The sequence below is a fragment of the Sinocyclocheilus grahami genome, unplaced genomic scaffold (genome assembly GCF_001515645.1).
Source record: "Sinocyclocheilus grahami isolate Dianchi unplaced genomic scaffold, SAMN03320097.WGS_v1.1 scaffold313.1, whole genome shotgun sequence".
Classification (NCBI taxonomy): Eukaryota; Metazoa; Chordata; class Actinopteri; order Cypriniformes; family Cyprinidae; genus Sinocyclocheilus; species Sinocyclocheilus grahami.
Genome location: NW_015505492.1, coordinates 1,970,968 through 1,996,639, shown reverse-complemented (window position 1 = coordinate 1,996,639; position 25,672 = coordinate 1,970,968). Strand labels below are relative to the sequence as shown.

At 37.4% G+C, this 25,672-nt stretch overlaps 4 protein-coding genes across 4 annotated transcripts in view; 3 read left to right on the top strand and 1 right to left on the bottom strand.

Annotated features, from left to right (window-relative positions):
* The window catches only part of LOC107601801 (proto-oncogene tyrosine-protein kinase receptor Ret-like), a 35,017-nt gene extending 33,534 nt beyond the window's left edge, over positions 1 to 1,483 (top strand). Inside the window, exons 16-19 of the mRNA XM_016294093.1 lie at positions 55 to 125; positions 368 to 505; positions 737 to 926; positions 1,469 to 1,483. Coding sequence (XP_016149579.1) covers positions 55 to 125; positions 368 to 505; positions 737 to 926; positions 1,469 to 1,483 — 414 coding nt within the window. The remainder of the gene's footprint in view (positions 1 to 54; positions 126 to 367; positions 506 to 736; positions 927 to 1,468) is intronic.
* A 1,092-nt stretch (positions 1,484 to 2,575) lies between these two features.
* On the top strand, positions 2,576 to 5,299 carry LOC107601885 (chondroitin sulfate N-acetylgalactosaminyltransferase 2-like). The gene is made up of 3 exons (XM_016294233.1): positions 2,576 to 3,493; positions 3,676 to 3,892; positions 4,925 to 5,299. Exons 1-3 carry the CDS (start codon positions 2,842 to 2,844, stop codon positions 5,064 to 5,066), a joined length of 1,011 nt encoding a protein of 336 aa, XP_016149719.1. The 5' UTR covers positions 2,576 to 2,841; the 3' UTR covers positions 5,067 to 5,299.
* Positions 5,300 to 5,515: 216 nt separating this feature from the next.
* LOC107601884 (SEC23-interacting protein-like) lies at positions 5,516 to 11,372 on the bottom strand. Its single transcript, XM_016294232.1, has 10 exons — positions 11,168 to 11,372; positions 9,563 to 10,074; positions 8,396 to 8,603; positions 7,940 to 8,133; positions 7,764 to 7,853; positions 7,555 to 7,675; positions 7,268 to 7,357; positions 7,008 to 7,149; positions 5,805 to 6,013; positions 5,516 to 5,637 (listed from the first exon to the last, which is right to left on the bottom strand). Exons 1-10 carry the CDS (start codon positions 11,298 to 11,300, stop codon positions 5,516 to 5,518), a joined length of 1,821 nt encoding a protein of 606 aa, XP_016149718.1. The 5' UTR covers positions 11,301 to 11,372.
* A 520-nt stretch (positions 11,373 to 11,892) lies between these two features.
* LOC107601886 (mini-chromosome maintenance complex-binding protein-like) lies at positions 11,893 to 24,510 on the top strand. Its single transcript, XM_016294234.1, has 16 exons — positions 11,893 to 12,108; positions 12,444 to 12,529; positions 12,871 to 13,011; positions 13,091 to 13,132; positions 13,834 to 13,926; positions 14,054 to 14,183; positions 15,263 to 15,417; positions 15,652 to 15,749; positions 15,839 to 16,008; positions 18,955 to 19,078; positions 19,598 to 19,715; positions 19,821 to 19,986; positions 21,058 to 21,191; positions 21,748 to 21,912; positions 23,895 to 23,983; positions 24,070 to 24,510. Exons 1-16 carry the CDS (start codon positions 12,051 to 12,053, stop codon positions 24,194 to 24,196), a joined length of 1,896 nt encoding a protein of 631 aa, XP_016149720.1. The 5' UTR covers positions 11,893 to 12,050; the 3' UTR covers positions 24,197 to 24,510.
* The last annotated feature ends 1,162 nt before the right edge of the window (positions 24,511 to 25,672 follow it).

Below are 25,672 nucleotides of genomic sequence, written 5' to 3'. Positions count from 1 at the left end.
AGTTTTACATTTGTTAGACTTAATAGTTTGTCATAATGTGCTCTCGATTTCTAGGGTCGTATTCCTGTTAAATGGATGGCAATAGAATCTTTGTTCGATCACATCTACACCACACAAAGTGATGTGTAAGTTATGCAACACATGCTTCCATACAGACAGTCACCAATTTATATTTAGCATGTCTGAATACACTGAAATTGGGTTTATGATTTACTCAGAAATTGCTAGTAAATTTCACGAATAATTACAAAGAAATGTCAAGTAATACATTAAATTATGAAGAACAAACAAAAAAAACATTTTTTAAAGTGAGGACTTATTCCATTACAACTTTACAGTACAATCTCTCTCTGTTTTCTTTCATTAGCTGGTCTTTTGGTGTCCTCTTATGGGAGATTGTAACTCTGGGTGGAAACCCCTATCCAGGCATTGCTCCAGAACGTCTTTTCAACCTTCTGAAGACGGGCTACAGGATGGAGAAACCAGAGAACTGCACGGATGAAATGTGTGTTTAATAGTAAACATCAGTTGAATGTGTTCTAGATTTAAGAGCTGAATGAACAAATCATTTTCTAAAACCACCATGTCATCATGTGATATATATATCATTTTAACATGACTTTAGCATGTCTCATATAATAATTACTAACACAGCATGTACTTAATTTCACTTAAAGGTATCAGTTATTTAGAGATGTTCTGTATCAGGTGATGAATGCTCTGTTATGTAATGTAGGTACAATCTGATGCTTCGCTGTTGGAAACAAGAGCCAGATAAGCGTCCCACTTTCTCAGACATCAGCAAAGAACTTGAGAAGATGATGGTGAAAAGTCGAGTAAGAACAACAAATAATTTCTCTCACATACAATCACACAGAAACAAATCCACACAAATCAAAACACAGCTTGAGCTAAACCTGACTGAAGTCAAACATTCCAATCAAAATAGCATTTACATACTAATTACTATATATATGTATCAGAGTTTTGTGGACTGGTGTGAAATAAATGGTCTTAGGCTTAATGCTAGGAAGACCAAGGAAATTGTGGTTGATTTTAGTAGATATCCTCATCAAGTGGTGCCAGTGAATATACAAGAGTCAGAAATTGAGATTGTCACGCCATATAAGTACCTGGGTGTATATTTGAACAACAAGCTTGATTGGTCTGACAATACGATACAGGTTTATAAGAAGTGTCAGAGTCGCATTCATTTATTAAGGCGACTGAGATCCTTTGGTTTATGTCCGGTCACTGTTGAAGACCTTCTTTGATTCTGTAGTATCATCTGTGATGGGGAGGGGGATTGTTGGAGAAGGAGAAGAACAAACTCAATAAGCTGATAAAAAAACGTCAGGTTCTGTTGTGGGTTGTGTGTTACCCACTATTGATGAGATAGCACAGGATAGAATGACTGATAAATTGGTCAGTATAATCAATCAAGATTGTCATCCTCTTCATGAAACAGTTCGAGCCTGTGTGAGTTCTTTTAGCTCAAGATTAATTCATTTTTACCAACAGCTATTAGATTATATAATCAATGTCATATTAGATGGTTGATGTAGAATTTTAAATTGCATTTTGTATAACATGGCGTAAACAAGGGGGGCTGTATGAAATACAGTATCGTGCAATATTTTAATTTTTTTATTTATTCTATTTTATCTATCTATTGTGTGGTGAGCTTTGCTGTGACATGTGAATTTCCCTTTGAGATTAATAAAGTCAATCAAATCAGATCAAATACAGACATTACGATTCAAAAGTTTGGGGTCAGTTTTTTTTAAGAAACTAGTACTTTTATTCCATCAGGGCACATTAAATTAATCTAAAGTGATGGTAAAATCTTTTTTCAAGTAAATGCTGTTCTTTTGAACTTTCTATTAATCAAAGAATAATAATAAAAAAATGTATCACAATTTCCATAAAAATATTAAGCAGCATAACTGTTTTCAACATTGATAACAATTATAAGTGTTTCTTGAGCACCAAATCAGCATATTAAAACAATTTCTGACCATTTCTGAAGGTTCATGTGACAATGAAGACTAAAGTAATGGCTGCTGAAATTCAGCTTTTCCATCACAGTTATTTTCAAGATGTAATAATATTTCACATTATTACTGTTTGTTTATTTATTTATTTATTTTAAATGTATTTTTAATCAAATAAATGCAGCCTGATTTAGCATAAGAGACTTTTTTCAAAATTATTTAAAAATCTTGCCAGCCCCAAAATTTTGAATGACAGTCTATGTTTATTCATTTATGTTGTCATAAAGATGAAAATTCTCCAAGATAAGTGACCATGTGAAATTAAAACAATGGAAATAGATTTGTTGTATCATAAATATATAACAGTAGATTATACATTATTAATATGGATATATCAGGTTTTTTTTACTAACTATTCTGAAGATAAAGAGCGAGGCACTACAGGCTGTTGAAATTATTTTATATATTTTTATCATATTGTCTGGTCTACTTCTTTTTTTTTTTTTACTGTTTTTTTCTGTGCTTAGTCGAAATATACTGATAAAGAAAATATTAATTATTTTAATCTTCATTTTAGGTGAGTTATTTCTCTTAAAAGAGGAATATTGTGCAAGCAGGATGCCAGTTTGTCAACAGTATATTCTTCCATCTCTGAGGAATCTGAGCATGTTTAGTGTGTTGTAGTGTGAGAGGAGCATGATTACAAGAGAAATGTGACACTACCGCACTCCCTCCGCTTCACTTGGGAATGGATTAATGTGAAAGACTTCATCCTTCCTAAAGGTTACATCTAGTCAGGGTGGGAATGCAAAACGGTGGCTGGTAAAGAGCACCCTGCCTCTCAGATATGCCCAGACGGGGGCTTCCTCTGCAGGGGCGGGCGCGCTGGCTTCTCCTGGGGATATTTTTGCTCCTTGTACTGCTGCTGTTTGCTTACCTGCTGGAGTGTACGCCGCCTGCAGATGTAAGCCAGGTGCTGCCTGGCCTTGGAGGAGATCCGTATGGAAAGGAGTATTATCAGGCCCTCCTGCAGGAACAGGAAGAGCGACATCTCAGCCGAGCGGCCAGCCTCAAGAGGCAGATCGCGCAGCTCAAACAAGAACTCCAGGAGATGAGTGAGAAACTGAGGGTACTTCAAGAAAAAAAGGAGGGTCCCGGGCCCCAGAGCCTGATCGATGGCAGAGATCAAGAGCCTGGTGACCTCTTGGAGTATTTGCACTCACAAATTGACAAGGCGGAGGTGAATACAGGAGCGAGGCTGCCAAGCGAGTACGCACTGGTGCCCTTCGAGAGCTTCACCACCACAAAAGTGTACCAGCTGGAGATGGGCCTGACGCGCCACCCTGAGGAGAAGCCTGTGCGGAAGGACCGGAGGGATGAGCTGGTGGAGGTGATCGAAGCAGGTTTGGATATTATTAATAACCCAGAGGAAGATGACGGACAGGAGGACAACATCCCCATGCAGAGGCAGATGTTCACCGAAAGCCATTTTTTTGAAGGTAAAAGCTGTTCAGAAGAAGTATACGCTACTTTATGTACTTAGCGCACCATGTGGTTAGGGATTTGTGTGTGCTTAACCGCTCTTGTTTGTATTTGAGAATAATAAAGGTGGTGTGAGCTTTGCACAGCACAAAATATTCAGTAATTCGAGCTGCTCTTGTGTACTTGCTATTCTTGGCAGGACTCTACAGGACCGAGAGGGACAAAGGCACACTGTATGAGCTCTTCTTCGCTAAAGAGAATTCCCACGAGTACCATCACGTCACCCTCTTTCGTCCGTTCGGGCCCCTCATGAAAGTGAGGAGCACGTCTGTAGACACCGCCAGCACCGTCATTAACATCATAGTGCCGCTGTCAGGCCGCACTGAAGCTTTTGTTCAGTTCTTGCACAACTTCAGGTGAGGAGGTCACTGTAGGATTTGTGGTCATTTTTTGTAGTAATGATGTTTTTGTAGGCCAAATGGAAGTTAGCATATTTTTTGTCATTTTTGTTTTTTTCAGTTAGCTGTTGTATAATTGTAGAAAACAAGCTGTATGACAGACGGAAGTTTATGATTCTTACACATTTTTTTTATCATAAAATTCTTCGCAAATAAACAACTTTATGAATTGTAAAGCTCAAGTACAATTGCCAGAAGTAGAAAGCTAAATGTAGGCTATAAACGAGCTACACCACAGTCACATGACTTCAGCCTCTCCACCATTAAGTTTCTGACAACTCTTTCAGTCTTTATTTAAAATACATTTTCCCTGAAAGTTTGAGTTGTTTGCAAGATTGTGATAACGAGGCTGTAAAAGCAGCTAGTGAGTAAATGAGTTTACGTTTAATGTCCCCAACAACCTCTATAGTCAAATTTAGCCACTTACTAGCAACCGATTTTTTTCAAGACAGTTCAAATCTTTAAAAATCACAAGGGAGTTTGTAACCACAGAACATATTTGAGGCATTTAACCAAAAATAATTTCAGAAAAACCCATTGACTTCAGGAGACTGAAACTGCAAGTTCTGAACTTGTTTCTAGGTTTCAGCCTAAAAATACATTATGTCTGCAGCACACTGCTAATGAAATTGAGATGAAATTCCACAGCAAAAAAGATCCATTGTCAAAAGTCACTTTCAAACCAAGTCGAGTCAAATTGCAACTTGAACTCGAGGCAAAATCTATGTGGGGAAATTTTTCATTTTTACGCATGCATAACTCCTGATTGTGCAAATTGACATTTCGAACAAAAATTTTCAAAGAGCGTGTAAGAGAGATTCTGGGATCATATCTGGGAATGTGTGTCAGTGTGTTTTTGTGTGCTGCAAATAATATGGTTAAACTTCTAAAGATGTGTGGGTAGCGGCAACATGGAGCCAGTTTCCCAGTGTGGTTTTCCCTTTGGAAGTTTTGGAAATGTTGTGGTCAGACTGCGTTTTCTGTGTGCAGGGAGGTTTGTATACAGCAGGACAAGCGGGTGCATCTCACAGTGGTGTATTTTGGCCAAGCGGGCTTGCAGGAGGTGAAGGCGTCTCTGAGGAAAATGTCCAGGTTTGAGCTCTGCAAATATTCAGAAATTTTAGGAGCATAGCTTGACTTGAAACTTTCTCTGTTTGCCAACATCCTGAATGGAGAAACTGAAAGGAAAGGAATTTGCTGTTTACCCATCTAAGTGAGGCAGTTGAAATGTTCTTTTTAAACGTGGTATTTTTTTTGACTAGCAGGAAATATGCTTGCTTTTTCTAAATGATTAAGGCATGTAATCTGTTTAAGTACACTACCAAGTTTGGGGTCAGTAAGATTTTTTATTTATTTTTATTAGAAATTAATACTCAAGTATGCATTAAATCTATCAGTGATGAGAAAGACATTTACAAATTTCAAATAAATGCTGGTCTTTTGAACTTTTCTGTACATCAAAACAATCCTTGATAAAGTAACAGGGTTTCCAAGGCTGTGGGTTCCAGGAATGCCATAATATAGAACATGTCATATTTTAATATGCTAGTTCAATTAATGTGGAGCATTTTACGGTCATCTTCAAAAATCTAAATGTACTGATACCCGTTTCACATTAGGCGGAGCATTTCCATTGGTCACTGGACCTGATGAAAGTGAGCCAGTCTTCTGATTGGACAGCAGATCAAAAAGTATCAAAGAGCCTACAAATTAGGGGAAATTAAAAGAAAATTGTAATGAAAAATATTAATGTAGTTCAGTTCAGTACAGTACATGGTGTTTTTTTTACAAACTATCAGTGAGCTCTTATAGACGTTCAAGATCATTTAAGACCTTGAATCAGAGTTATGTAAAAGAAAAGGATTCTCACCCAAGCTGTGTCCAGCCACGGACACTCTGCCTTTGAAGTCTGGCTTTCTTTGCATGAAAAGTGCATGTAAGCGGTTGATCTCAAAAGCCACGGTGTCCATAATGGTCTGGCAGTAGGTTGGGCTGTTGTAGAAGAGAACATCTAAGAGGGTTTCATTAGTGAAGTGACGTAAACGACCTGTGCTGGGCAGAGTAATCTTCTTTATCCTCCTATTGATGATTAAAAACATAAAAGACAGTTTTTTTGTAAAAAAATAAATAAATACATAAGACGTTTATGATAAAACAGACAACATGAATTTAGGCAGAACAGGATGGAGATTTCAAGTTCATAGCAGCAACAAGAGGAAAGGAAAACTTCCTGACAACATATTTTTTTCAGTAACCTTAACAAAGTCGATTTTTAGACCAATATTTTTTATAATTTTTCCAGAGAAGGACAAGTAAATTTAATACGAGTTAATGGATTTTATCATTATACTTCCATTCAAAAGTTTGGGGTGGGTAAGATTATTTTCATGTTTTTGAAAGACGTCTCTTAAGCTCACCAAGGCATTTATTTGATCAAAAACACAGTAAAATATGTATAACATAATTGCTATTTCAAATAACTGCTTTTTACATTAATATATTTTGAAATTTAATTTATTGTCATTATGGAAAAGCTGAATTATCATTTTACTCCAGTCTATATTTATTCCATGTATTCCAGTCAGTCACATGATTCTTCAGAACTCATTCTAATATGCTGATTTGCTGCTCAAGAAACACCTCACAATGTTGAAAATGGTTGTGGTGATTAATATTCTTTGGAGAATTGCGATATTTTTTTTCAAGATTATTTAATGAATAGAAAGAACAAAAAAACACTTCTACAAAAACATTATAAAAAATATATTATAATATATATATATATAATATTTTATAATGCGTATATATATATATATATTATTTAAAAAAACTTCCATAACATTATAAATATCTTCTTTACTATCACTTTTGATCAATTAATTAAACTCTGCTAAATATAAACATCTGTTTCTTTAAAAAAAATGATCACAAACTTTTGAATGGTAATAATGGTATGCTTTGAATATATATTATATTTAAATTCCATTTTGGTGGCTGAAGGATCCGTTTTAGGCCTCATATACAGCTTTCAAGTAAACCCTCTCTTGAATGTGGCTGAACGTTGTGTCTCTACCTGTCTACCCCTGTGGCATCACCATGCAGAGCTGTGTGCCAGTGCACAGGCAGAAACTCCACACGACTAATCAGATGATCATCACGGGCCTTCTTGAAATGACTCTGCAACAACTTCAAGGACACGCTGCGGAAGTCATCCACTGTGAATACAAACACAGTCTGCATTCACACAGAAACAATAAATGGCCTAAATCAAGATTTTATAACTGCAATTTTCAAAGACAGTTTTTATCTGGACACTAAACTAGTGTAACATACCACACTCCACCATGCTCCTAAACCTCAGGTCACAGACGGGGCCTATGCCATGCACCATAAACACAAGATGATCCACCTGAGGCATTTCACCTACACGGGAAAACAATATTCTTCAATAATTCAGGCACGTTATGCATTCTCCCTTAAATAATACCTAATAATCTTGAGATTGAGGGCTGTTTGACATTTTAAAATGTAGAGGATTTTAAATTGCAAAATACCTTACCTCACTTAGTTAGGCTGGATAAATCAGAAATGAGAACTCTGAGGTTAAAAGACACATTTACCATCAGGAACTTCATCCTGATCATCGTCCACACCCCTCTTGACGACCCGAGGTCGGGTCTGACCATCCTGTGTCGTGCCCCATTCATCAGGCATGGCAGACGGCTGAAACTGCACAATCACCTGAGGAGGAACCAATCAGATTTATGCTACACAACCGTCATTCCTCTCTAGATTCCATTCTTACTAAAAACATTTCATAATGTTGTACCTTTGGATTGTGCATTACGATGGTCTCACCAGAAGGGAATTCCAGTCGCCGGTGCCACTGATTAGTGGTAACAGCTTTCTTATATTCTGCCTGTTTAACATCGAGCAGTTCAAAGTTGCCTTCTGATAGTCCATTTTATGAATACTGTTGAGAAAAATGTATAGGGGAGCACAAACCTCCAGCTTCTCACTAAAGTCTTCTGAATAGGGGATGAAGCGGCTGTCTGCGTCTCCTTTGTAGAACCAGGTACAGCGGCGGACCTCAGTGGGATCTTCCTCCCAGTACAAGGCAGTCCGTGTGCGGTCATACAGCTGCACATCATAGCGCCCTCCGTCCGTACACACTATCACATTCTCTGGATCTGGCTGAACTGAAGCAACAGATTATGAAATAGACTAAGAGTGGCCACATGCTCTTGGCATACATAGAAAAACACAATTCAGTTAATCTCAAACTAATTAAATTACAGTGACAGAGGCAGTTCCACTTAGCCTCAAACCAAGTTATCCTAAAAGTAAACAGCAGACTTCAAACATCAAAAGCCTAAGAACTAATATCAAAATACTGGCAGAGCCTTGTAGAGTCATTCCTGCCAATGTAAGTGGGTTTGACGAAAACACTTTCTGTCTTACCGGAGTTAAATGTTTCTTCCAACTGAATGGAATCCAGAATACTAAAGGGAAGCCAGACCATCTTTGACTCCACTTGTTTGCAGTAGAACCAGTGAGGTTGAACAGGTTCATAAACATTGTATGCATATGGCACCATTGAGTTGGCAGGGACTAATGGTCCGGTCATGCTGGCCGTTGTAGGGGGTGGTGGAATCTGTGTTGGGGGAGGCTGAAAAATAGCAAAACACTATAATGACCAAATACAATTCCTTTTTAAAACGGTTACAAAATATGCCAGTTTTTAAACATGCTTAAAAAGACAGTTGATTGATTTCTTTCTTTCTTTAGGGTTGCACCAGTATTACATATTCTAGTTTATATAAATCTGATCCGATTATTATGTAATAGCTAACAACCCACAAACGGCCGATATTAAAATTCAATTCTATTTTGTCCAAAAAAAAAAAAAAAAAAAGAAATCCCAAACTAAAAACTAGTAGAAGAATTTAGTTATCACAGCATTTTATTGTATCACTGCTGTTAACTCAAATGTAAAACTAAAATGTTTTTGGTAATAGAAATAAAGCTAAAATAAAATCAATTATAAATTATATGAAAAACTTAACTTTAAAAAACAAATGAAAATGTTTGTGAAATAAGTTGAAGTACTAAAATGACTAAATTAATTAAGGCTATATATTAATATTAAAAGAAAGAAAAAAGAAAAAAGTGAAGAAAAAAAACATGACAAAAGAACAAAATACTAAATTACTAAAACAAACTACAATCAAAACTTAAAATATAAGAACCTATTAATTCAAAATATTACTAAATATTATAATGGCACATAGATACTAAAACAGCACTGTATTTTATAGTAAGAAACTTTTGTGAGTATTAGATCTACAAAGCAGGAAATGAGTAGGAATAATCAAATATCCACTACTGGCCAATATAAATTAAATATAAACTAATACCAATAATAAAAAAAGTCTAATAATTTAAATTTACAGATAACCGATATGGTAGAATATATAATGCATCCTCAAGATTATAACTGAAGTCAGTCTGTGAACAGCTCTAATAGTGGCAGCAGACGATATTTCAAATATGACAGAGCCAGTAAAATCCAACTATAAATTTAAGCGCATAGTGATTAAAAGACAAATATGACATTACATGACCAACCTTGTTGAACGCTGTGGGTGGAGTCTGGAACGAGGGAGCAGGTGTGGCCTGAGAATAGGGGTTTAGATGCTGGGGTGTTTGGCTGGGGGGCTGCTGCTGTAATTCAGGAGCCATGAGGTACGGACTAGCTTTGCTACTGGCAGCTGTGTGACGGTATGGATTATAGGACTGCTGGGAGCTCTGGGTAGGAGGAGGAGGAGTCAGTGCATTAGGTGGATGAGTGTATGTACTCCTAGGGGTTTGATTAGTAACACTGCCATACTCCTGAATGTGTTTCATTTGAGATATTGGTGGGTTTAGAGGCAGGCTAGCTGCAGTGGATGCAGGCGACGGGCCTGTTGTTGATGGAATAACGGTGGCAGCTGGAGGCGGGCATGGCTGCTGCCCTATAGATGCAAACGGGTCGCTGCTGTTAGTCGTGTTGGAAAAATAATTGAACGTAGAGGCTTGAGGAGCTGCTGATGACATCTGACCAAGAAAACTGTCTTCTTCTCCAACTTCACTGGCATCATCTTTACAGAGGATGACATGAAAGAAATGCACAGAAAATTAGTCTTAAATATAATTGTTTTGTTTGGCATTAAAGCGCTATGAGCATTTGATTTTCTTTATTAAGAAATGTAGAAAAAATACATAAGTGTGCATTTAGGCTGTAATACTGCCCTAGATTTAATGAATCCTCCTACAAAAATAGAAATCCTCAAATTTAAATAAATAAATAAATAAATAAAAATCAATCTACTAAATTCAGAGTTGAGCCGAGGATTTTTGAACTCCTCACAGGTGCAATATGAAAAGAGGAGCTTCAGGATAAAGACTGACTTTGATCTTTCCTGATTGTATAAATGTTTTCATAAATATCTGACAGTTTTTATAAAGAGGATGTTTTAATGAATCCTCCTACAAAAATAGAAATCCTCAAATTTAAATAAATAAATAAATAAAAATCAATCTACTAAATTCAGAGTTGAGCAGAGGATTTTTGAACTCCTCACAGGTGCAATATGAAAAGAGGAGCTTCAGGATAAAGACTGACTTTGATCTTTCCTGATTGTATAAATGTTTTCATAAATATCTGACAGTTTTTATAAAGAGGATGGTTTTTTTTTTTGTTATGGCATATGGCATTTTTAAAACGAACCTCTTCGTTTTGTCAGGTAATAGCAGTCGTGGTCCTTTAAAAGGTACATATGACACTTCTGTGTTTCTACAATATTTCATGCAATTAAGTCTAGGCTTGATGACAGGTGGTTTAGGGGATAGTTAGTGATAATGTAATCTCATGGCACGTTTGAGTAGTGACCTCTGATTAATTTCACACCGTAAATGCTACCTGTTATGACATATTTTGCCACGTATATAAACATAAGTGTAACGTCAACTGTTCGTTTACTAATCAAGCAAATAATATCAATGCAAATATTCGCTAAAGAATTGACAACGGTAAACAATGCTTGTTTATGTTTACTGGATATCAGAGTAAAATAATCTTACAGAAAGCATAAGCTTATTATCATAAAGAGCAAAGACCTTTGAGCTGAAAATAGAGGAAAGCTAACATCACGAGCCACTAAAGCAGCTCATTTGAAGACTTTCTAAGCTCACCTCCGGATAAAACCGCGGGGCCGGTGGCCTGACTGACAGGTATGAACGGCAGGCTGAAGTTGAACTCCGGAGCCGCTGAAAACAGCAGATTTGCGCTGCTGCTGGGGATGTTATTGGCTTTCCTATCAGCCATTTTCAATCAAATATTACACGTAGCTTGTCCTCCAGCAGGAACGGGCAGAGCTTCTTTTTCACAACACTTCCTGGTTCGTCACGGCTGAGCTAAAAGGGCTCTCTAGATTTTCGCAGATTTTCACTTCATTGACCGCATGAAAGTTTCATATAATAATCAGCTCTGACGCACAGCACATGATATACAGATCTGCGTGACGTTGACGTACCAAGGCAAAAGTAATCAATGACACACAACATCGAAAACGTCTAACGTAATCTAAAAACACGAGATGCTGGAAAATAAGACACTTCCAAACAAAAACACTCTCACTTTCAAGCGCTCATCAATTTTTACTTCAAATGTGTAAAAAATTACTTCTTACTTGAGTAAGTTTGTTCAATAAATGTCCATTTTATGGAAACTCTTGCAATCATCAATTATTTTCATACTTGAGCACAAATAACTTATTATGAATATGTTATTATTAACATATTATAATTTCGTATAACTTATTTAATAATAATAATAATATAATAATACATTTATATATAGAGAGAGTTTTTTGATTGAGCCATTGTACGTATCGGTGAACTACTGTCTAGTCTTCTCAGGGCAGTGCGCGCTGCGCCCTGGTCACGTGGTAGTTTTCATGACGCAATTTTCCCGCCACGGTGTATTGTGCCCCGCTGAACTGCGGAACGTGCTTGTTACAGTACATGTCAAAGGAGTATTAGTTTTACATTTTGTGTGTTTCAAAATCCTGCAGCGATGCCTACGGTTCATGACTGGATCAATAACCCACTGGCTGTTGTTGATGGGCTGTTCGGTAAGACACAGCAGTCAATTTGGTACTTAAGTACTTTTAAAAGCAAGTACTTCTGTACTTTTACTTTAGTAAAAATCTGTCTTTACAACTTTTACTTGTAATGGAGTAATATTTGACCAGCAGTATCTGTACTTTCACTCAAGTAATGGAGTTGTGTACTTTGTCCGCCTCTGTTTGATACTAATGCATGCAACGTTAGTTCACAGAGGAGCACGTGATCGTCATGATTTGCAACGCTTTGTAAATCAGTTTACATGTACTGGCCAGCATTACACTGTAAATAACCAAGTATAAACTACTTTTCTAACATGTGACTATGCTTTGTGTTCCTACAGCCCAGAGTAACTCCAGTCCAGACTGGGAGAAGAAAGTTGTGGAGTATTTCAAAGAGAAACTGAAACTAAACGACGCTCATACATGGGTAAGTAAGTTAGCTGTTAAAATCCTATCTCCTCTGACATATTATATTGACACATATGAATGGTTTTATGCGGTATTCTTGCAGAAATAAATGTGTGCTTATGTTTAGGATAGTGTCTAGTCCACTGTGTGCCGTTGTTTTGACAGATGACATCAATGTTATGCAATAAGCCGGTTCTTTTTCCATGAAAACTGACGCGGGTGTAATCTAGCATGTTATTTTTACAGCTGTGCACAGTTAAATGTGGGGTTGTGATGATTGCCTTAATTATTAGTCAGAAAATTAATGGTTTTAGTAAACCTGTTTGACTTTGGTGTCATTCTTTTTCTGTTTTTTTCCAGGTTCCATCTCTGAATGATGTTCCCCTGTACTACCTGAAGCCTAATAGCCTCGTGAAATTTCGTTGCATGGTCCAGGATATGTTTGATCCAGAATTTTTCATGGGTGTTTATGAGACGAATGATCTCACATCTAACTCTAAAGTACGTACTTCTATGCCTGCCTAATATAATTGCATTTGCCCCATTATTGTTTGAATACTTTCTAACTTGTCCTTAACAGCAGGTGAAATGCGGAAAATACAAAGATATCACAGTGGGTGGGGTGAGTAAATATTTGCCTTAACATATAAACATAGAGCACAGACCAGTGTATTTATATACTAGGTCTGGAGAAGCTGTATCATATTTCAGATCAAATTTATTGGTGTGTTAAAAGCATGTTACATAATTTTCAAAACCAGGGTACAATTTTTCTGACCGGGGTTGATTGAATACAATTAATTAAAAATCACAATATGAAAAGCCAACCAAAAGAAACGGGTAAAACAGCAAATTTTTAACATTAATACTTTTCAAATATTACAAAAAATAAACATGAGAACATATGATTTTTAAAACGGTAACACATATTTGATATGTTCATAAACTGTGAATGTTATGAACACTATATTATAAATGCAATTATAATTATAACTTATAATGTTTCTTCGAATAAAAGAATCTGCCAAATGCATAAATGTAAATAACCCCAGAGTGTAGTTGAAAAATTAGCAAAACAAAGTACAAAAAAAAAAGGTTTTTATGTTCAGCTGTCTTTAACACTGACCTGCGAATTTCATAATTGTAATAGAAAGATTGTACCAACATTTTGCAGGCATATCATGCCACTAAAATTAGTCACAAAATTTTAAGAACATCATAGATTAACGTGTATTCAAAAATGTCAATATGAAATATGTCAGATTGACCTGCAACATAATATAAGAGTTAAACCGATATAAGCAACTGGACTTTTTATATCAGCAGGTGGACTTCAACTCAAGAAACACAGTTACTTCAGAGAGACAGACATTTTATTGTGTCCCCATCCCAGGAGAATCTCAATGGGCCAAAGAAATATCCTTTATATGGTGCCAGAAACCATCTTGTTTACTTCAAGTAAGTTTTCACAGTGTATGATTGTTAGTTTCCCTTGTTCTTATTGACCAATATGGAAGATAAGCGATCTTTAACGGCTCAGAACAGCTACGCAGGTACCAGTCAGGCACGAGTGGTGCCCTCCACTTCCTATGTTCCAAACAGGCATAAGCGCAGCTATGAAGAGGACGATGAGATGGACACGCAGCCCCAACAGTTGAAAGATGTTAGTCAAGGTGAGAAGGAAAAATTAAGTTAATCCGTCTGAAGAATGCAGCTCCAGAATGCAGACATTTTTCCATCTATCTTTTGTTCAAGATTAGATTAGTTTAGATTTGTTCCTTCATCCATGTCATTTTGTAAATTAAAGGGGTCATATGATGTTGCTAAAAAGAACATTATTTTGTGTATTTGGTGTAATGAAATGTTTGAGGTTTAAGGTTCAAAAAACACATTATTTTCCACATAATGTACATTATTGTTTCTCCTTTATGCCCCGCCTTTCTGAAACGCATCGATTTTTACAAAGCTCATTGGTCTGAAAAGTGAGGTGTGCTCTGATTGGCCAGCTATCCAGTGCGTTGTGATTGGCCGAATACCTCAAGTGTGTTACGGAAATGTTACACCCTTTACCATACTGTGATGCCGTGTCCCGGCCGGAGCGACGATTCAAAAACATGAAAACCCATTATAAACTAGGCATTTGTGGCGTCCAGTAGGGACATAATTACGGATTATAATGACTTATACTGACTTTTTACGCATTGCGTTGCATCGCGCCGCATAAACATAAAACCATGTCTGCATTTGTGATCGGAGAAATGACAAACAAGTGCTGCTCTACACTGCTCAAAACTCGCGTTTGAATTGTCAGTGGCAAATTCTTTAAATATAAAAAACGTACTTACAGTCTGTGAGTCAGAACAGCCGGTATTGTAGTCTACTCCACTTCGTCGACGGTGAAAGGCGATCCGGCGATCCACAGCGCGAAGTTGATGTATTTCTTCAGCAACCAGCACGGATTAACTCCAGGCATGACGAAGCGGATATCGTCCTCTTTTGGAAGGCCAACCAAAGTAGTTCAGCTTTCACAACAAAACACTCCGCCTTCACGACATGGATATAGATTTATCGGCCAACATATCGGTTATCGGCTTTCAAAAATAAAGAATAATCGGTTATCGGTATCGGCCAAAATTTTCATATCGGTGCATCCCTAATCTTCTTTATGCACCAAGAGCTTGTAACACTCCAAAGTTTGCATCAAATCACATCATATGACCCCTTTAACAATGATTTACGTTTGTCTCGACAGGAACTCAGAGCTCTGCAGAGTCTCATGGCAACACTGAGCCGAAGCGTCAGGAGACAGAAGCTCCCAGCCACGACTCATCTTCGGCGCACTGCACATCCAGTCTGGACCTCAACTTCCCTTTGCCTGGAGAAAAGGGCCCAGCCTGTCTTGTTAAGGTTTAACTGTTCTTTCATCTTAAACCATCATCTTGACACACTCTCAATTAAAAAAATTTCGTAGATTGTCATTTTTAATGCATACTTTTTAGACTAACACAAAAATCAAGTTGTCTTGAGCAGGCACATGTTAACATTGTAATTTTCTTGCAATAATATGATGGTTCGCTCCATTGAATTGTTCCCCACCTACACAGACAGCCATGTAACTCGGCCATCCTCTGTAATTGGCAGGTGTATGAGGACTGGGACGGTTTCAAACTGAATGACATGTTGGAAGTATTTGGCATCCTTTCTGTGGACCCTGCCTTGAGCGTGATTGCAGATGAGAGGTAGTCTGAGTGTCACTTTGGGATGGTTGTAATTGCAATAAGGGGTTCTCTAACGTTAAACTAATATATTGTTTGTTTCATGTCTTCAGAGAGGCGTCTTCGCTGCTGGACCCCACAGAAGTTACGGAGACTGTGGAGGAGCAAAGAGTTCACAGCCCGCCACCATCCCTCGTACCGCGACTGCATATGCTGTATGCCCAGCCTCTCGTGCACAACAATCCATTACTGCCCTCTAGTGCACCAGAGAATAACGGTGACCGTAAGACATCACTCTTAAGGATCTGTGATAAGGATCTTTTTAAAAAAAAAAATATTATATATTCAGTTTTCATTTTAAGTTTCAGTAATTTTATGCTCATTTGTCATTTATATTTATTTTAAATATTTGCATTTAGATTTAATTTATACTAGTTTATTTTAGTTATTTCAATTTTGTCATTTTATTACTTATACTTTAGTATCAGTTAGCTGCCAAGGCAGCATTTCTAATTTTGTCAGTTCTCATTTAAGTTCAAATAATTTTTAATTTCATGTAATGTTTGTCTAATTTTATTTCAGCTTTGTTCAATAAATGAGACGGTGAAAGGCGATCCGGCGATCCACAGCGCGAAGTTGATGTATTTCTTCAGCAACCAGCACGGATTAACTCCAGGCATGACGAAGCGGATATCGTCCTCTTTTGGAAGGCCAACCAAAGTAGTTCAGCTTTCACAACAAAACACTCAGTGCAGTGGCGGCAACAACAATACTACAGCGAGAATAAGTTACGCCGCCTTTCTTTGCGTGAACATTTGGGCGGCGTTATGCAAATCTTCCCACATAGTGATGTAGATATGTGGGGGCGTGTTAGAACGAGCCATTTTAGGTAGGCGTGGTTGACTCTTAACTTTTATAAAGAATATCTCTTTGGATTTGAGACTTTAGTCTTTGCAACTTTACAGATCTTCTTTATGCACCAAGAGCTTGTAACACTCCAAAGTTTGCATCCAATCACATCATATGACCCCTTTAACAATGATTTACGTTTGTCTCGACAGGAACTCAGAGCTCTGCAGAGTCTCATGGCAACACTGAGCCGAAGCGTCAGGAGACAGAAGCTCCCAGCCACGACTCATCTTCGGCGCACTGCACATCCAGTCTGGACCTCAACTTCCCTTTGCCTGGAGAAAAGGGCCCAGCCTGTCTTGTTAAGGTTTAATTGTTCCTTCATCTTAAACCATCATCTTGACACACTCTCAATTAAAAAAATTTCGTAGATTGTCATTTTTAATGCATACTTTTTAGACTAACACAAAAATCAAGTTGTCTTGAGCAGGCACATGTTAACATTGTAATTTTCTTGCAATAATATGATGGTTCGCTCCATTGAATTGTTCCCCACCTACACAGACAGCCATGTAACTCGGCCATCCTCTGTAATTGGCAGGTGTATGAGGACTGGGACGGTTTCAAACTGAATGACATGTTGGAAGTATTTGGCATCCTTTCTGTGGACCCTGCCTTGAGCGTGATTGCAGATGAGAGGTAGTCTGAGTGTCACTTTGGGATGGTTGTAATTGCAATAAGGGGTTCTCTAACGTTAAACTAATATATTGTTTGTTTCATGTCTTCAGAGAGGCGTCTTCGCTGCTGGACCCCACAGAAGTTACGGAGACTGTGGAGGAGCAAAGAGTTCACAGCCCGCCACCATCCCTCGTACCGCGACTGCATATGCTGTATGCCCAGCCTCTCGTGCACAACAATCCATTACTGCCCTCTAGTGCACCAGAGAATAACGGTGACCGTAAGACATCACTCTTAAGGATCTGTGATAAGGATCTTTTTAAAAAAAAAAATATTATATATTCAGTTTTCATTTTAAGTTTCAGTAATTTTATGCTCATTTGTCATTTATATTTATTTTAAATATTTGCATTTAGATTTAATTTATACTAGTTTATTTTAGTTATTTCAATTTTGTCATTTTATTACTTATACTTTAGTATCAGTTAGCTGCCAAGGCAGCATTTCTAATTTTGTCAGTTCTCATTTAAGTTCAAATAATTTTTAATTTCATGTAATGTTTGTCTAATTTTATTTCAGCTTTGTTCAATAAATGAGAATGATTTTTTAAAAATAGTTTTGGTTTACATTAACACAATAAATAGTTAAATTTTAAAAAATGTGCAATGTCTACCAAATTGTCATCGGACGATGTCTACAGTGAAACATCGTGATGGACAATGACATCGGCGGGGGGGGGGTTAGGGGTGTGCCCGAAGCGTGAAACAAATAACGCGTTATACGGAGCCACTAAAAGGTTAGCCGCTTGCTAGCGGTAGCCTGTTGCATTACAGTACATGAAAGTTCACTTGCCACATACACAGAGTAAGGGGAAGATGTCTGATAAAATTGCATCATATGACCCCTTTAATTTCCTTTCCGAACACGGAACTGGGATGTGGCGGATTGTGGGAGAGGGGGGAGGAATCACAAAGTCAGATTAACATCGTGATGTCTGTCAGCCATCGGCGATAGACGATGCCCAACCCTAGTGCCAATGTCTATTATGTCATTAATATTAAACAAAAGTATTGTCATGATTAAAATTTTTAAAAAATCACTGTTTTCAATTGGTGACTCTTTATTTGTACAAGTAGGAAGTACTAATACATTTTTAATGAAATATTAAAAAGTAATTACAAATTTAAAAAAGTTTTGTTTCTTGCTGTGGTATCAAAGTTATTTAGAATCAAACTTATTAGTATTGGCATCAACTATTGGACTTTTGTATTATGTCAACCCTGCTGTTCAAACAGTTGTTGATGTTGTATGTCTGTGTATGCTGTCTTCAGATTTGAGCAGTGTTCTTGGGGAACTGGCTTCAGTCCGAGCAGAGCTGCACACCTACCTCACACATGTCCTGATGGGAGATTCACTCGCTGCAGAGTACCTCACAAAAGTATTGTCATGATTAAAATTTTTAAAAAATCACTGTTTTCAATTGGTGACTCTTTATTTGTACAAGTAGGAAGTACTAATACATTTTTAATGAAATATTAAAAAGTAATTACAAATTTAAAAAAGTTTTGTTTCTTGCTGTGGTATCAAAGTTATTTAGAATCAAACTTATTAGTATTGGCATCAACTATTGGACTTTTGTATTATGTCAACCCTGCTGTTCAAACAGTTGTTGATGTTGTATGTCTGTGTATGCTGTCTTCAGATTTGAGCAGTGTTCTTGGGGAACTGGCTTCAGTCCGAGCAGAGCTGCACACCTACCTCACACATGTCCTGATGGGAGATTCACTCGCTGCAGAGTACCTCATTCTCCATCTCATCTCCAATGTGTACGTCTCATTTTAACATGAGTGGCTTTGTTGAATATCTGAAGTTTGACTACCATTGAAACCTTTTCATAACATATGAAACATAACATATGTTTAATTTATAGCACTACTTAAAGTATTAATATTGTTTTGTGGCATTGTGTGAAATGCCACCTATTTGACACGTTTTGAGATCATATTCCACTTTAAAGAGAGTGACGTTTCATATGCAAACATAGTTATTCATAGTCCTTCAGACAACACATTAGTGGTCGACCGATATGGGTTTTTTGACTGCCGATGCCGATATCTTGGAAAGCAGGGTGGCCGATATAATTGTGTTTATTTTAATATTTAAGACATTTTAAATCATTTGAAAATGGATTTAAAATAATTGTGTAAAATAAACATACTTATACTTTAGAAGTCAAAGCATTTTTCACAAATACATTTATAAAAATCTAATTAAAAAGGAAGTAAACACTGTAACCAATGACCACTACTACACATCATAAAGTTTGCACTGTTTTTTTAATGTAGATACAGCAGACGGGATGTTCTTCCTTTGGGCAAATTCACCTTGAATCTCAGTGGCTGTCCTCACAGCTCTCCATACACTGAGCATCTCTACAAAGTCATCCAACAGCTTGTGCCATCTGTAAGTCATCTAGATTGTGCTTTTTTAGATCTTAAAGTTATATTACTCTAATAGCAGTAGCTGCCATTACTACTACTTTGAAAATGTATTCCCCTTTCATGCCAGTCATACCGGCTATGCATGAGCCTGCATAACATGAACAACCAGAGGATGGTGCCCCGGAAAGATTACACAGCTAACCGCCTGGTGAGTGGGACACTTCAGCTGGCCAACAACACGTCATTGTTTCTGGATGAGACACAACTGGAGCAGGGCCAACTGGACGCCACAGGTGAGAGCACTGATTATAGCAGGGGAAAGTACTCTGCTGACTAGAAGTACAGTAGGAGTCCAAAAGTCTGACACCACTTTGGCTACATACACATGCAACCTAATAATCAATTTTTCATCATAACAATGGCTCAGTCGGTCTAAAAAGGACTTCATCTAAACACCTCAATCAATCCATTTGAGCTCAGTCTGAATGAAATTTCAATTTTGAGGTCTTGCTTCCATTAAAGCTCAAAATGATCTATGGATCCTTCTCTTGTCATGCTGGGGCACATGATCATCAGTTTTTAGACTACACAAACGTGGAGTTCATGCAGCTTGAGTGCTGCTGTCAGTGGCAAAAGAAAGACATTCTGAAATTCATGTTAATTCTTCAGTTCAACTTTTCACTCAAATTGTTAATTGTATTGCTGATGAAATAATTTGTAATGTATAAAGATTGTACTCAATATTCATTTCAAGAAATGGTGATCTCTCACTTTTGGACCATACGAGCAGTAAGTCTAGTGTTTGACAGGAAGTGGCTGCTTGTGGTTTTGGCATTTATGTATTTCTAAAAAAAACAAACAAACCCATCTTTTATTTATACTGAGATGCACATTTACTTTGTTGGTGTTATGACAAATTTACACTGCAGAGGTGGCACAGAATTTCTTCTGAAGTGTCATTTAGGTGTCTTTACACAGACTGTTTAATGCTGCTCAGAGGTGGCATGAATGCATTTACAGAGTTACAACTGTATATTTTGATACTTTGATATTATGATGAGGTGGGTCAGAGCAAGCATAATTTAGTCTGGAATTTTGAGCTGGCATAGGGCAGTCCTAACATGGCTTGCCTTTACAATTGAGAGTTACCACCAATAACCTTGTCATTCTCTGTTAATATCAGTACACTTATCTCATCTCTGGCAGAGACAGATGTGTGCCTAAAGGAAGAGTAAACATCCTTTCCTGCAGCAGCAGGCATTTCCTTTCAGACTGTATTGCTCTGTGTTGTTCAGTCGTTGTATTTATCTTACAAGTTGTTCATAGAGACACAATTCTTTGTGGACTGTCTGTCCTGGGTGTAGGTGTGCGAAACATCACCGCGCTGGGGAACCTGATCTCCTGGCAGAAGGTTGATTACGACTTCAACTACCACCAGATGGAATTCCCTTGCAATATTAACGTGCTTATCACATCTGAGGGACGATCGCTCCTCCCGGTAAGAACATCAGGCCTGAGTCTCTTCAGTGTTTTATTATTAAAATATTACCCACATGTATTTGGCCGAATTAGAGACCGGAATCTTAATTTCCAACAGGTGAAAATTACTTTGGTTGAATGCCTCTCCCATAGGAGTTGGTTCCATTGGGCAGTTGTAAAGACAGCCTAATATTTCCATTACAATCCACAGGGTTGTCGTCAGCTCCCTGGCTGGGCTCTAATCGTGGCTTTGCCGTGATGCTAACAGCCTGTGGAATGTGCTGTGCTATTCCTGTACGTCAGCTCTCCAGTTGCCATGGTGGCAACTCTACCACAAGGACATTAGAGGGAGAGGCCAGGACAGGCCACTTATTTAATGGCACGAAGCTCAGATACAGTTTTTTACAAAGTTTAAAAAGGCACTGACGGTTTATTAGGAGTAGTTTTGTAACTCCTTAATGGCTTCTGACATTTCTACAAATGAGAACTTGAAATACCAGAGCTCAGTCATTTTAAAAATGAGGCACATTATAAAATGCAAGTCCTTGCAGTGATTTTCTTCTTTGCTTTCTCAGTCTGACAGTCAGGTTAACCTGCGGCCCACTCTGAACCCACCTAACCTGGAGGAGTACCTGAGCGCCGTGCAGGTGGCGCAGGTTCCATCTCAGTTCAACAAGTATCGCATCTATCTGAGTGGGGCACGTGCCCTGAACTACACTATTTCGGATGAGATCACAAAGGTCAGGATTTTGTCAAGTCACCTTTATTTCTATAGCGCTTTATACAATACATGTTGTTTCGAAGTAGCTTCACAGTATTAAACAAGATAATAACAATTTAAAGTTCTTCAATTGTGAAATGAATGCAATTTCAGCTGTAAAGCAGCCCTACAGAAGATTCAGTTTAGTTCAATATTCAGTTATAAGTATCTCTACAGAAGGCAATGGTGTAAGTTCAGTTCAAGTCAGTTCAGTGTTGATTCAGTTATGAAACAAACTCAATTCAGCTATAAGGCAGCTCTACAGAAGACAGTTGTCATTATCCAGCACAATTTAGTTCCAATTTAGTCAGCGCAGTTAAATTGATAATATTGCTGGATATTAAAGGGATAGTTAACCAAAAACTGAAAATTCTGTCATTAATTACTCACCCTCATGTCATTCCAAACCCATAAGACATTCGTTCATCTTCGGAACACAAATTTTGATATTTTTGATGAAATCCAAGAGCTTTCTGACCCTGCATAGACAGCAATGCAACTATGTTCAAGACCCAGTAAGGTAGTAAGGACTTCGTTAAAATATCCATGTGACATCAGTGGTTCAACCGTAATTTTATGAAGCTAGAATACTTTGTGCGTGTAGAAAACAAAAATAACGACGCATGAATTGTGGTACTTTTTTAGTGGTCTGCTACCCGACCCGAGCCCGACGGGTCACGAAATACTTTCGGGTTTCGGGTCACGTTCGGGTTAATGTTTAATGAATAGCTTCGGGTTCGGTTCGGGTCGGGCTCGGGTTTATAGCTAAACTAAAACTATATGCAGGCTACGCTGCTTTCTTAGACGCACGCACACACAATATTGCACACGACAACACAGCACGGTAACTTTTATTAGTAAAATAGCTTCGACAGGCTACTGACTCGCAACGTTATATTTCTCTGCAATGAGGGGGTAAAATCACTGTTTTTGAAGTAACTAAGCCTCATTGCTTGTAGAGAGAGATGCGCAGACCCAGGTTCACACACGCAACTTTCATCTCTCTCTCTCACGCTAAATCAAATAAATGATATAATTAGCCTAATTAATTCAAATAAATGCGATCTTACCGCATTGCATCTCTGTGTCTGATTTAAAGCAGGCCGAATGCTAGTAAGGCTCGTAACTGACAAAAATGACCATAATTTGCATGATGGAAAAATAATCGTCTTGTCGTATACAACCGTTCAAAAACTTGGCAGAATTAGTGACCGCTGCACCTGATGTTCATAAACTTTCATAACTGGTAAGTGTTTTTTCTTTTGCCTTGTGAACTGGCTGAGCTTTAAATGATTCTGTTTCTTTACATGTATTTGTTTACTGACCGTGGCATGCAATTGTGAAATACAGCATTTTTTTTAAATTGGCTATTGGTTGTGGGAAAAAAACAAAAAAAAAGATTTCGGGTTCAGGCTCTAAATTTAACTGTGGTCGGGTCGAGTCAGACGATCTCGGGTACGGTCCGGATTCGGGCTTCACTTTAAAGCCTGTGCAGACCTCCAGTACTCTCATGAATGTGTGGAGAAGATTGACACGGAAGAGAAGAAATTGTTGAATTAAGTCGTTATTTTTGTTTTCTTTCGCACAAAAGTATTATTGTAGCTTTATGAAATTAAGGTTGAACCACTGATGTCACATGGACTATTTTAATGATGTCCTTACTACTTTTCTGGGCCTTGAACATGGTAGTTGCATTGCTGTCCGTGCAGGGTCAGAAAACTCTTGGTTCCGGATATGGTTTTATGGGCTTGGAACGACATGAGGGTGAGTAATTAATGGCATAATTCATTTTTGGGTGAGCTGTCCTATAAAGGAAACTATATAAGTTTCCTTTAAACTCCAAAGCCAAAGGCAACAGTGGCAAAGAACCAAAAATCCAAAACCAAAACAAATTTATATGATTGTTTGGATGTTTATCGTGATGAAATTTCTTGCCTCATGCTTGGCACTCTTGATCTGTAGGCAGTAGAAGAAGACTTTGTAGAGATGCGAAAAGATGACCCTCAGAGTATGTCTGCGGAAGACCTCCATAGGCTGCTGGTTGTTGCGAGGTGAGTTCTGAATTGCACTTCCACAGCTAATCTAGTTATGTTAACCATAATAAGCCAATTAAATACTAATTTGGATTCTGTTTCAGGTTGCTCTCATTAAGTCACGGGCAGAACACACTCTCCAGAGATGGCTGGATGAAAGCCAAGCAGCTAGAGGCCTTGAGAATAAGTCGAACACAGCAGCAGAAAAGTCTGAGCGGAAACGAGCCTTAAAATATATTACTATTTACATATACTTCAACAGTTACCATACTTGTTTATATTTTGGATTAAAATGTAATGTTTTCATATGGCATATGACCTTGTACAGTTCAGTTTTTTACTTCATTTTAAACATGTGGGAAAACTTACTGGCACTGGTGAAGATTATTTTCAATGTTTGAATTGTTAAATTTTGGTTTTGCTACTTGCATTGTGTATTAACATTTATATGCAAATGCAAATATGTTTCAAAATATAACTGTCTTACCGCAAATATTTACACTTATGGCACAAGGGTATTAGAAAAAATAAAGTTGAGAACTTTGTGTATATATAGTCTTGTTTGAAGTGTTGGATAGCACTTCACAGTAAGGTTTCATTTGTTAACTATTTTAGTTAACATGAACTAATAATGGGAAGTACTTCTAAAGCAGTTTGTCAATGTCAATTTAAGTTCATTTTAACATTTACTAATACATTAAAATAACTATGTTAATGTTATTTAATGGACCTAAGCTAACAATAAACTCTTGTATTTTTATTAACCAACTTTAACAAAGATTAATAAATACTGTAACAAATGCATTGCTTATTTTTAGTTAATGCATTAACTAATGGGACCTTTTGTAATGTGTTACCAATTATGGGATTTATGTTATACCAATGGCAATTATATACCAATTATGCAGTTGGCAATGGCAATATAATCTAACACTTAGGGACCTTGTTGTTCTGATGTATTACAGTTAATTAAAATCATGCCGTTAAAAACAGCTTTACAAGAAGGTTTGTCAGCATGTTTAGAGTTAAAAATAGCAAAGGCCTGAAAGTGCCAGTGCTGACATGTTCATGTTGAATGTCTCGGGCAATGCAGCACCAGACTACTCTTCTCTATTATAACCTGACTGAAGGAGTCAAAACTCTCAGACTGCATCTGAATGCAAAGAATGTAATACAGTGTAGCTCTGGGCAATTAAGAGCTCTTCACTAGGAGGAGCCACATACTGACACTGTAAGGAGAGGTTACAGTGAGATCTGTGAGTGGAGTGCTAGAAAAAAATCATTCCTCAAGTGATATCTGCAGTGTTTGGTGAAAAAAGACTCTCCAACCGTTTTTGTAATTAAAGCTGTAAATGAATCAAAATGTTAAAAAAAAAATTTGTTTAAATATTTACTTAAAAATCCTCCCAGGCACATCCCATAACATTACATAAAATACAGCAGTTTACATTATTATTATTTTTATTATTAACATAGGAAAGTACTGGGGAATAAGCTTGAGAACATGAATTTTGAATAAATACTCTGCAATAAAATGTTGGGTACAATGGATGAAAACAATCCACAAACATTTATGGAGGACAACGTTCTCTCAAATGGGAAGAAGCTGAACATGATTTACAAACAGGACTGTTAGACAAAATGTTATACGATGCATGTCAGTTCAGTTACAAACATTGAAAATAAAAAGTGGATTCAAAAGCACTT

Bases quoted from the DNA above. Each gene is read 5' to 3' on its own strand.
- LOC107601885 (XM_016294233.1), top strand. From the start codon at position 2,842: ATGCCCAGACGGGGGCTTCCTCTGCAGGGGCGGGCGCGCTGGCTTCTC. The intron at 3,494-3,675 runs GTAAAAGCTGTT...TATTCTTGGCAG, and splicing joins CGAAAGCCATTTTTTTGAAG to GACTCTACAGGACCGAGAGG. The intron at 3,893-4,924 runs GTGAGGAGGTCA...TTCTGTGTGCAG, and splicing joins CAGTTCTTGCACAACTTCAG to GGAGGTTTGTATACAGCAGG.
- LOC107601884 (XM_016294232.1), bottom strand. From the start codon at position 11,300: ATGGCTGATAGGAAAGCCAATAACATCCCCAGCAGCAGCGCAAATCTG. The intron at 8,604-9,562 runs GTTGGTCATGTA...GCTATTTTTCAG, and splicing joins CACCCACAGCGTTCAACAAG to CCTCCCCCAACACAGATTCC. The intron at 6,014-7,007 runs GTAGAGACACAA...AATCATCAATAG, and splicing joins GATGCCACAGGGGTAGACAG to GAGGATAAAGAAGATTACTC.
- LOC107601886 (XM_016294234.1), top strand. From the start codon at position 12,051: ATGCCTACGGTTCATGACTGGATCAATAACCCACTGGCTGTTGTTGAT. The intron at 19,987-21,057 runs GTGAGAGCACTG...TCCTGGGTGTAG, and splicing joins GGGCCAACTGGACGCCACAG to GTGTGCGAAACATCACCGCG. The intron at 21,913-23,894 runs GTCAGGATTTTG...CTTGATCTGTAG, and splicing joins TTTCGGATGAGATCACAAAG to GCAGTAGAAGAAGACTTTGT.